The sequence below is a fragment of the Bufo bufo genome, chromosome 3 (genome assembly GCF_905171765.1).
Source record: "Bufo bufo chromosome 3, aBufBuf1.1, whole genome shotgun sequence".
Lineage (NCBI taxonomy): Eukaryota > Metazoa > Chordata > Amphibia > Anura > Bufonidae > Bufo > Bufo bufo.
In genome coordinates this window covers 688,304,579-688,316,871 of record NC_053391.1, presented here as the reverse complement: position 1 = coordinate 688,316,871, position 12,293 = coordinate 688,304,579, and the positions used below count along the sequence as shown (strand labels likewise).

Below are 12,293 nucleotides of genomic sequence, written 5' to 3'. Positions count from 1 at the left end.
TGACACATTCAGGTAAGAATCAAGGGGCGCACACCCGCAGTCCAGAGAGAGTCACAGTGCTGATAGACATCCTGGCAGGTGGTGGAAAGGGCTTGGATTTGCGGTCGGACGGAAAGGGCAGATTCCAAGGTCACTCCAAGGCAGCAGACTTTGTTGACCGGGGAGAGTGTGCAGCCATTGATCATGATAGATAGGTCTGTTGGGGGAGTTGAACAAGATGGGGGAGAGATTATGAATTCTGTCTTATCTATGTTAAGTTTTAGAAAGCGAGAGGTGAAGAAGGATGATATAGAAGATAGACATTGTGGGATTCTTGATAGTAAGGTGGTGATGTCTGGACCAGAGAGGTAGATTTGTGTGTCGTCAGCATAGGAGTGATACTGAAAGCCATGGGACTCTATGAGCAGTCCCAGGCCAAAAGTGTAAATAGAGAAGAGCAGGGGTCCTAGGACAGAGCCTTGCGGGACACCAACAGAGAGGGAATGAGATGGGGAGGTGGTGCGAGAGTGGGAGACGCTAAACATCCGGTCTGTGAGGTATGATGTGATCCAGGAGAGGGCCAGGTCAGTGATGCCAAGAGATGAGAGAGTTTGCAACAGAAGGGAGTGGTCAACAGTGTCGAAGGCAGAGGACAGGTCAAGGAGAAGGAGGACAGAGTATTGTTTCTTGTTTTTGGCTTTTTCAGTAGGTCATTGGTGACTTTGGTAAGGGCAGTCTCGGTCGAGTGGTGGGGTCGGAAGCCAGATTGTAGGCGGTCAAAGAGGGAGCAGGAGGAGAGGTGGGAGGACAGTTCAGAATGGACATGTTGTTCAAGTAGCTTTGAGGCATACGGAAGAAGTGATATGGGGCGATAACTGGACAAGGAAGATGGGTCAAGTGAAGGCTTTTTGATGATGGGTGTAATGGTAGCATGTTTAAAAGCAGAGGGGAAGACACCAGAGTTTAGTGATAGGTTGAAGAGATGAGTAAGGGCTGGGATAAACACTGTGGTGAGGTTAGGGATGAGGTTGGATGGGATTGGGTCAAGTGCACAGGTGGTGAGATGTGATCTGGAGAGTAGAGTTTTTCTTCTGTAATGGTGGAGAAGCGGGTTTTGGGAGAAGAGGACCGAGCAGTTGTGTAGAGGGTCTGTGGGGATTGTGTAGTGAAGCTTTCTCTGATGTTGACTATCTTTTGTTTGAAATATTTGGCAAAGTCCTCAGCTGAGAAGAGAGGAGAGGGTGGGGGCGCTGGGGGACAGAGAAGGGAGTTAAAAGTGTTAAAAAGTTGTTTAGGGCTGTTTGACAGGGAAGATATGAGAGAGGAGAAGTAGGCCTGTTTTGCATCAGCGAGTGAGGACTTGAATATGAGGAGGGATTGCTTGTATGAGGTGAGATGATCTTTAGAATGGGATTTCTTCCATCGCCGCTCAGCAGCCCTGGAAGCTTGTCTGAGTTTTTTGGTCAGGTTGGTGTGCCAGGGTTGTCTGTTGATTTTTCTGGTTTTGTTGTGTGTGAGGGGGGCAACGGTGTCCAGAGCTGTACTTATTGTGGTGTTATATAGGGTGGCAATGTATGGATATAGGCAGGATGGGGGTTGTAGTAATCTTTTCCTCTATCTCACCAAAATCTCACCAAAAATTCTGCAGAATCCAAGGCTGGCAATGAGGTTCTAGTAAGCTTGAGTGCAATTCTGAGCTGAACGGTACAGGATTAAGATAATGCTGACTAGACAGTGTACAGTTGTGAAGGATGTCTTATCAATGTCCCTCTCACTGCAGTTAAGAATTTATAATTCTTAAACTAAAGCAGTAACTTACTGACTGAACACAGTGCACAATCTTGCAGATTCTGAACCCTCTTCCTTTCTGTCTCGTTCTGGAGTACACTAAATAAAAGAATGTTTTTTCTCTGTAGCTCTCTCAGTGATGAAGGTTCTCTGGATTTATGGCCTAGTAATCTGAGGCCTTGTAATCTGGGGTACTGCACTACGCTCATTATTCTGCTGGTGGAGTCACTGTGTACATACTGTAAATTACATTACTTGTCCTGTACTGATCCAAAATTAGATCCTGTATTATACATCCAGAGCTCAGGGCTGGGACAAGGTCAACCACCAACAGAGGCTGAGCTTCCCAAGTGCGCCCCCCCCCCCATCAACTTGTGGAGTCTTTACTAAATACTTAGTGTTGTAATCACACATAAGTATGCGCAGTTTAATGATTATGTACCAATTAACTATAGCTGTAAACAAATGCACAACCTCTTTAGATCCATATAAATATAGAATCTAACAGGAATGACCCCCGCATAGTGACTGGATACTAACACCACACTGTAACTAAATTAAAACCAATATGACAATATAGTGGAAAATACTAGCACTACACAGATTCTGCAAACCATAAGTGATTAAAAGTACATAAATATTGACTCACAGGGCGACTCAAGGGTGAATCAAAGGCGACGTCTTCTTTGATTGGAATCAGTCTTTTTCTGGCCACCACTCGTCTCCGCAGAATCTGCAAAACTAATAGTTTAGGCTTCTCATTCCATGATTCCAGCACCATCCCCACCTCTGTACAAACTCCCAATGCGTATTGCCCCACACAGTAATAAAGCCCACTAAACATGGCAACACAGAGAAAAGGAATCTGTACTATATGACAGCACAGATGGGGGAGCCTGTACTATATGGGGGCTGTACTATATTGGGGCACAGAGGAGGGAAATGAAAATAAATGCAGACTTGTATGACTTTAAAGGGGTTATCCTGTTATTTAAAATGTATCCCCCATCCACAGGATGGGACTCCCTGAGCGATCTCCAGATCGGGCAGGTCTGTGGATGACAACACTGTTATGTGGGATCTGTGGATGGCACCATTATGGGGGGATCTTTCGATGACACTGTTATGGAGGATGTGTGGATGACACTGCTATGGGGGATCTGTGGTGGATGACACTGCTATGGGGGATCTGTGGTGGATGACACTGCTATGGGGGATTTGTGGTGGATGACACTGCTATGGGGGATCTGTGGTGGAAGACACTGCTATGGGGGATCTGTGGTGGATGACACTGCTATGGGGGATCTGTGGTGGAGGACACTGCTATGGGGGGATCTGTGGTGGAGGACACTGCTATGGGGGATTTGTGGTGGATTGGATGACACTGCTATGGGGGGATCTGTGGAGGAGGACACTGCTATGGGGGATCTGTGGTGGAGGACACTGCTATGGGGGGATCTGTGGTGGAGGACACTGCTATGGGGGGATCTGTGGTGGATGACACTGCTATGGGGGATCTGTGGTGGATGACACTGCTATGGGGGGATCTGTGGTGGAAGACACTGCTATGGGGGATATGTGGTGGATGACACACACTGCTATGGGGGATCTGTGGTGGATGACACTGCTATGGGGGGGATCTGTGGTGGATGACACTGTTATGGGGGGATCTGTAGTGGTTGACACTGTTATGGGGGATCTGTAGTGGTTGACACTGTTATGGGGGGATCTGTGGTGGATGACACTGCTATGGGGGGATCTGTGGTGGATGACACTGTTATGGGGGGATCTGTAGTGGTTGACACTGTTATGGGGGGATCTGTAGTGGATGACACTGTTATGGGGGGATCTGTGGTGGATGACACTGCTATGGGGGATCTGTGGTGGAGGACACTGCTATGGGGGGATCTGTGGTGGATGACCCTGTTATGGGGGGATCTGTAGTGGTTGACACTGTTATGGGGGGATCTGTGGTGGATGACACTGTTATGGGGGATCTGTGGTGGATGACACTGCTATTGGGGGGATCTGAGGATGACACTGTTATTGGGGGAATCCCCCCCATAACAGGGTCCGTGTAGGAATGACCCCCAAATACAAGGGGTGAGGCTGTGGTGCTGTATCTGCTTTTATGATGACAGCGCTAGCGGGGCCCGGTTATATAGTTAATAAGATTATATCCAGTGAGCGGGGAGGTGTAGTAGAATACAGTCACATTGCACGGGCCCTGCTGTCATTATGAAAGCAAATGCGACCCCACACCTCTTTTATTGGTGGTCAGTAAATGGGTCTGTCACAGAAACTGTGGATGACACTATTTGTCATACACAGACGGTCTGTCTATGACAAATAGTGTCATCCACAGTTTCTCCCCATAACAGGGTTCATTTAGTGATTGACTGACCCAATACAGTCACATCTGCAGAGCTTTGCTTTTATGCCTCATATGCATCCATCCATCCATCCATCCCCCCCCTTCCCTTCCCAGCAGGCACTGTAAAAATCACATTTTTATTTTTCAAACTGTCTCCCTCCCTGAGATTTTGGCGCCGCCCACTACTTACAAGTTATAAAGAGGCAGGGCACTTTATTACTGGAGGCAAGACAAGACAGTCTACTCTGAGACTACAGTCCACACCAGGACAGCTGAGCACAGTGGGCAGGCTGCTGAGGCGGGAGAACTTGGAGAAGGCAGCAGGCGCAGGAGTCGGGAGAAGAATTCAGTCAGTGGGCGGGCTCTGCCTGGCGCAGCGTGACATCAGCGTGACGCATCACGCTCTGGGCCCGCCCACCGTTCTCCTGCCGCTGCCGGCTCCCTCCTGGGTCCTTTGAATCACCGGCTGTGATGCAGTACCGCACTCGGCAAGTCGGCACTCGCGCGGCGCACTGCTGTCACATCACAACTCAAGCGGCAGCAAGCGCTCGCCTGCCGCCGGCTCGCCACTGTCTGGCCTGCCGCCTGGGGGACTTAAAGTGTTTGACTCCGGCGGTGACCGGTCTCCGGCCCCTGCTGCGCCCTGAGGCTGGAGCGCCCAGAGGCTGGAGCCTCCCCAGCCTCTGTGTCGGCCCGGCCCTGCCAGAGCTCATTGTGCTGGTGGAGTCACTGTGTACAAACATTACTTATCCTGAGCTACGTCCTGTATTATACTCCAGAGCTGCACTCACTATTCTGCTGGTGCAGTCACTGTGTACATACATTACTTATCCTGTACTGATCCTGAGTTACATCCTGTATTATACTCCAGAGCTGCACTCACTATTCTGCTGGTGCAGTCACTGTGTACATACATTACATTACTTATCCTGTACTGGTCCTGAGTAACATACTGTATCATACTCCAGAGCTGCAATCACTATTCTGCTAGTGGAGTAACTATGTACATACTGGGCATTACTTTTCCTGTACCGAGTTGCAGTTTGTATTCTATACCTGAGTTGCAGTTACTATTCTACAAACTTTTACTTCTCTTCTACGCTTCCTCTCCACTTTGGTTGGCAAGGCCAGGCGTGTGTGATGACGTTTTCATTGCCCGGGCCCGTCAATCAAGGTGCAGAGAGTGTGGCAGTTGCAGAGAGAACAGAGCCCCTAGGTGTAACGGCAAAGCCCCCATTGCTCCTACAGGCTTGGGCTACTTTCACACTCGCATTTTGTGTGGATCCGTCGTGGACGGATCAGTTATGATAATACAACCGTCTGCATCGTTCAGAACGGATCCATTTATATTATCTTTAACATAGCCAAGACGGATCCGTCTTGAACACCATTGAAAGTCAACGGAGGACGGATCCGTTTTATATTGTGCCAGATTGTGTCAGTTTAAACTGATCCGTCCCCATTGACTTACATTGTGTGCCAGGACGGATCCGTTTGGCTCAGTTTCATCAGATGGACATCAAAACGCTGCAAGCAGAGTTTTGGTGTCCGCCTCCAAAGCGGAATGGAGACGGAACGGAGGAAAACTGATGCATTCTGAGCGGATCCTTTTCTATTCAGAATTCATTAGGGCAAAACTGATCCGTTTTGGATCGCCGGTGAGAGCCCTGAACGGATCTCACAAACGGAAAGTCAAAACGCGAGTGTGAAAGTAGACTTATTTGCATATATTAAAACATTACTTTTCTCAACAATGAAGCCACATATGAACATGGGACTAACACAGATGTCATAGGTACAAATCTGCTGAAAATGCCCTTTAAAAAAATACACCTTTGAGCCATGCAGAACCAAGGCTGTGAAGGAACTTTGAGAAAACTCTCCAGAGACTAATTTAGTGCCTCGAAACTAAGATACTGAAATAGCTTTCTATTTCTCTGGTGTTATAATTATAAATGGCACTCGCTGATTCCTTGAATCCAGGATTATAGGACTCTACTGGGAGCTTCACCCTACAACTATAAATATGTGCACCCTGCAGAAACCTCAGAGAAAAGCAGCCGAACCCCACTGTGGGTCTACATTGTAATGCTGACTGCTGTGAGTGTCCATTAACTTGTATGTAAATATGTAGATACTGAATATATAGATGATAGAAGTTCGTGACACCTTCCAAGTTTGTGTTTCTTTTGCCATATCCAAGACAAATGGCACTGGAGAATCATAAGTTGGAGACCATTGTTCTAGACAAAGGTATGGCCAGAGTTAGAAGTATGAAATTGGACACCATCAATGGCTGGAATGAAGGGGCAAGTTTAATACAGTCTCCTCAACGTCTATCGCCATCTCCAAGCTTAAAGACAGACAGTATAGCTCCAAAGACCCATTTTCTTATAGGAGATTATGGATTCCACCACTACAGGGACATGTCAAAATAATATCCAGTATGCCTGGGTATATGCCAAATTTTATATTAGGTGATATAGATGTCATAGGGAGGGGTCTGTTACTCAGAAACCCCTCTATAAGCTTTTCTGTTCCATTCTGGTGGACTTGAGTCATCCACCTATTCCTTCTTTATGGTTAGATGTTAATCTGATACAGTAGGTAAATATTAATTCTAGAAGTACTGTAAGTGCAGCACAAGAGAAGTCTAAGTCACTAATAATAAAGACATCTATGTATTCTAGACATCTGACAAGCTCATCACTATTATGCTCCTGTTTGAGATCTCCTAGAAGAATTGCTGCCATCCAGATTTCAATGGAGAATTTCACATCTGCTCTCGGAAATGTTACCCTGATCTTCTCTTATAAGGTTGATGATGTCACCCGAACTGTTTTTCTGATAACGTCCCTTTTGTGTTTTACCTTCTTCTTCTACTTCATCGCCATTATGCTGAAGGTCTTCTTCACCACTCCTCACATGCAGGAGGACCCTCGATACCTCCTCTTTGTCCACATGCTCATCAACGACACATTGTATATCATCATCACAAATTTCCTTGTAGTGTCCTACATGCATTCTGTATACTTCCCCATAATACTCTGTTTCATCATTAACACTTTGACTGGCTGTATCTTTCTAGTGACTCCATACAACTTGGCTGTCATGTCTCTAGAACGTTACATAGCCATATGTTTCCCACTGAGACACTTACAGTTTTGTACACCAAAGAGAGCAAAATATGCTATTCTTGTGGTCTGGGTCATAGGGTTGTCTCTATGTCTTGTAAACTTCATTATAGCAATGTGCTTAGCAGACAGAACCTTATATTCTCTTTATGTGTTGTGTGATAGTCCAATGCTGAGGATAAGCCCCATAATAGGCCAGATTGGCACCTTCATCAATATCTTCAGCTTCTCTGGGGTCGCTTTGATCATTGTATTTACCTACATAAATGTCATGCTGGTTGCCAGGAGGATTGGATCTAGTGGTTCTTCAGCCCTTAAAGCTGGCAAAACTGTGATGCTCCATGCCTTCCAACTCATATTATGTATGGTCGCCTTCATCTCCACCGTAACCGAGGTCTATGTGAACAATTACTTGTATATCTTAATTGTTACAAACTACATTTTGTTCACGTGTGTGCCCAGATTCCTCAGTCCACTGATCTATGGGGTCAGAGATAAAGCTTTTCGAAAACATATAGGAAAATATTGCTCAATAACTTGTGACAATTGTCCACAATCAGGTTTAGAAAATTTATAATTATTCCAATAAAGGACTGCACAAATGAATACACTTCTCAACATCTGTACTTCTCATATAAATGGATATTGTTTTTGGTGGACAAGTCACTAGGAGTCACATTGATAGCAGGGTCCTAATATCAAGAACAAGAAATCTCCATTGATAAAGGTAACAGAGGTGGTCATACTGGAGAGCTCAATGACTTTCAGTTTTACAAACAGATGCCACCTCTGATGGCCACCAAATTTTTGCCCTATTTGAGGGGCTCAGATCATGTATGTGCTATAATGAGAAGCAGAAACAGCAGAAGCAGCTCAGCCATAAAGCATTGGTCTACATGGTTATACGAGAGGAGTGCTGATCTCTGGAGAACAAAAAGTGCCCTTGGTGGCAACTACTGTACATACCTACTGCCAAAATCCAAACTAACATAGGGGGAAGGTGCCAAAAGTCCTTCATCTATCTCCACCTACTGTACAATCCTGCAGTCTTCATCTGGAGGAAGATAAAAAAAAATCTAGCCTGACAAATATGAAGAAGATCCATAGTATAATGGTTCTTACAGTGTAGACCTCTTTATTGTGACCTCTCGTACAATAGAAACCCCCATTGTATGATTGCTCTTATAGTAGTGACCTACATAGTGTGACTGCTCTTACAGTAAAGACCTCCATAGTGTGTTTGCTCTTACAGTAGAGACCTCCATAGTGTAACTGCTCTTACAGTAGAGACATCCATAGTGTGACCGCTCTTACAGTAGAGACCTCCATAGTGTGATTGTTCTTACAGTAGAGACCTCCATAGTGTGACTGCTCTTACTGTAGAGAGCTACATAGTGTGACCACTCTTACAGTAGAGACTTCAATAGTGTGACTGCTCTTACAGTAGAGTCCTCCATAGTGTGACTGCTCTTACAGTAGAGATCTCCATAGCGTGACTTCTCTTACAGTAGAGACCTCCATAGTGTGACAGTTCTTACAGTACAGACCTCCATAGTGTGACTGCCCTTACAGTAGAGACCTTCATACTGTGACTGCTCTTACAGTACAGACCTCCATAGTGTGACTGCTCTTACAGTAGAGACCTCCATAGTGTGACTGCTCTTACAGTACAGACCTCCATACTGTGACTTCTCTTACAGTAGAGACCTCCATAGTGTCACCGCTCTTACAGTAGAGACCTCCATAGTGTGACTGCTCTTACAGGAGAATCCTTCATACTGTGACTGCTCTTACAGTAGAGACCTCCATAGTGTGACTGCTCTTACAGTAGAGACCTCCATAGTGTGACTTCTCTTACAGTAGAGACCTCCATAATGTGACAGCTCTTACAGTAGAGAGCTACATAGTGTGACCGTTCTTACAGTAGAGATCTATATAGTCTGACCTCTCTTACAGTACAGACCTCCGTAGTGTGACTGCTCTTACAGTAGAGACCTCCATAGTGTGACCACTCTTACAGTAGAGACCTCCATAGTGTGACTGCTCTTACAGTAGAGATCTATATAGTGTGACCACTCTTACAGTAGATACCTCCATAGTGTGACTGCTCTTACAGTACAGACCTCCATAGTGTGACCGCTCTTACAGTACAGACCTCCATAGTGTGACTGCTCTTACAGTAGAGATCTCCACAGTGTGACTGCTCTTACAGTAGATACCTCCATAGTGTGACTGCTCTTACAGGAGAATCCTTCATACTGTGACTGCTCTTACAGTAGAGACCTCGATAGTGTGACTGCTCTTACAGTAGAGACCTCCATAGTGTGACTTCTCTTACATTAGAGACCTCCATAATGTGACAGCTCTTACAGTAGAGAGCTACATAGTGTGACCGTTCTTACAGTAGAGACATCCATAATGTGACAGCTCTTACAGTAGAGAGCTACATAGTGTGACCGTTCTTACAGTAGAGATCTATATAGTCTGACCTCTCTTACAGTACAGACCTCCGTAGTGTGACTGCTCTTACAGTAGAGACCTCCATAGTGTGACCACTCTTACAGTAGAGACCTCCATAGTGTGACTGCTCTTACAGTAGAGATCTATATAGTGTGACCACTCTTACAGTAGAGACCTCCGTAGTGTGACTGCTCTTACAGTAGAGATCTATATAGTGTGACCACTCTTACAGTAGATACCTCCATAGTGTGACCGTTCTTACAGTAGAGACCTCCATAGTGTGACTGCTCTTACAGTAGATACCTCCATAGTGTGACCGCTCTTACAGGAGAATCCTTCATACTGTGACCGCTCTTACAGTAGAGACCTCCATACTGTGACTTCTCTTACAGTAGAGACCTCCATAGTGTGACCACTCTTACAGTAGAGACCTCCATAGTGTGACTGCTCTTACAGTAGAGATCTATATAGTGTGACCACTCTTACAGTAGAGACCTCCGTAGTGTGACTGCTCTTACAGTAGAGATCTATATAGTGTGACCACTCTTACAGTAGATACCTCCATAGTGTGACCGTTCTTACAGTAGAGACCTCCATAGTGTGACTGCTCTTACAGTAGATACCTCCATAGTGTGACCGCTCTTACAGTAGAGACCTCCATAGTGTGACTGCTCTTACAGTAGAGACCTCCATACTGTGACCGCTCTTACAGTAGAGATCTCCATAGTGTGATTATGTTTACAGTGTTATCATGTTAGATTTATTTTCCAGCTCCCAGCTACATCATATGGAATAATAAATGGTGCCATTGGAAGTAAAACTTAGGGCTCATACACATAAACGTATTTTCTTTTCATGTCTGTTCCGTTTTTTTTTGCGGACCGTATATGGAACCATTCATTTCAATGGGTCTGCAAAAAAAACGGAAGTTACTGTGTGCATTACGTTTCCGTATGTCCGTATGTCCTATTATTGTCCGCATTACGGACAAGGATAGTACTGTTCTATTAGGGGCCAGCTGTTCCGTTTCACAAAATACAGAATGCACGCGGACGTCATCCGTATTTTTTGCGAATCCATTTTTTGCGGACCGCAAAGTACATACGGTCGTGTGCAGGAGCCCTTATCCTGCAAAGAAAAAAAAAGCCCTCATGCGGCGATGTGAGTGGAAATATTAAAAAAAGTTATGGCTTCGGGAATGGGGGGGGGAGCAATGAAGGAAACGGAGAAAAGGAAAAGTGGCTACGTCAGGAAGAGGTAACACTAAACACAGATTATGAGATTGTGACTCTGCTCAGCACTTTTATATATTTCATTATTTATTGTATTTCACTTTTTTATGCTCTGTATATGTAATTGCACATAATTATGTAAATTGATCATGTTATAAATATCTGGAATGACATGTATGATATTGATTGAGAATAAATTGCTGAATTCTCTCTCTGATATCCTAGAGATTGATGAAATATTCTCTGCATCCCGGACATTTTACCCTGGATGACGGTACAGATTACTAACACCCACCCCTGAGTATTCCAGACTGTCTATCTATCTATCTATCTATCTATCTATCTATCTATCTATCTATCTATCTATCTATCTATCTCATATCTATCTATCTATCTATCTATTATCTATCTATCTATCTATCTATCTATCTATCTATCTATCTATCTATCTATCTATCTATGTTCAGGGCAGCACACCTGGTGAAACAACCAGTAGCAAGGGGTGCCAGCGGTATTGCACCTTACCAAGGTGATAATCGATAAAAAATAAATACACCGCAGCACTTCCAATAGGTGAAAATAGTGGGATCCTTTTATTCACCCGTGCAACGTTTCGGTCCACTTGCTGGGACCATTTTCAAGCAATACATCTCAGTACAAAGTGCATATTTATGAGGTCACAACATATTTGCATAAATAATTGTCAATCAAATATACATAGAATAATATACTAGAAAAAACTTGTGTATACATATAAAAACATAGTGCTGTATAATCAATATCATTCTGCACATAGACAAATACAGAAAAATTGTCCATATACTTTAGTATTTAAAAAACGCCAACATTTTTCATAATTGGTAATTAATAGTGATTGATCATCACCTGTGTATTCAGCAAAGAAGGAGGGCCAGGGATGGAGTTGGGTGCGCTCAGCTGTCGGTAAACTTCGCATGGTGGAATTGAGACTCGAGGATACAGCGTTCCAGAAATCGAACTGCGCATGACCGTGATGTCACTCAGAGCAATCACGCGATCATGAGCAAAGAGTCACGCAACCGATCACATGATCAGTCACATGATGTCATGCCCTGCTCAGACTATGTACGGAGGTCTGCCAGATTAGCAGCACGTGTCTAGTCATTTGTTTTGTTTTGGAGTCGTGCTAGATCCGCCTCCCTTCAGGTGCACTGGGTGGGGTCGTTGGTTTAAATGACTCCCCTCCCAGTGTTCCGTGCGGGTTATAGCTTCTGTCAGGCTGTGGAAGCAAGGAGTGAAGGATTGGCTTTTCCTGCTCAGATAAGATAAGTTGGTTTCTGATTTCTT

General features: G+C 44.8%; 1 protein-coding gene across 1 annotated transcript; it reads left to right on the top strand.

Moving 5' to 3' along the window:
- Nucleotides 1–6,904: 6,904 nt before the first annotated feature.
- LOC120994057 (odorant receptor 131-2-like) lies at nucleotides 6,905–7,852 on the top strand. The gene has a single exon (XM_040422516.1). It carries the CDS (start codon nucleotides 6,905–6,907, stop codon nucleotides 7,850–7,852), a length of 948 nt encoding a protein of 315 aa, XP_040278450.1.
- The last annotated feature ends 4,441 nt before the right edge of the window (nucleotides 7,853–12,293 follow it).

Coding starts and splice junctions, on each gene's coding strand:
- LOC120994057 (XM_040422516.1), top strand. CDS start 6,905: ATGGAGAATTTCACATCTGCTCTCGGAAATGTTACCCTGATCTTCTCT.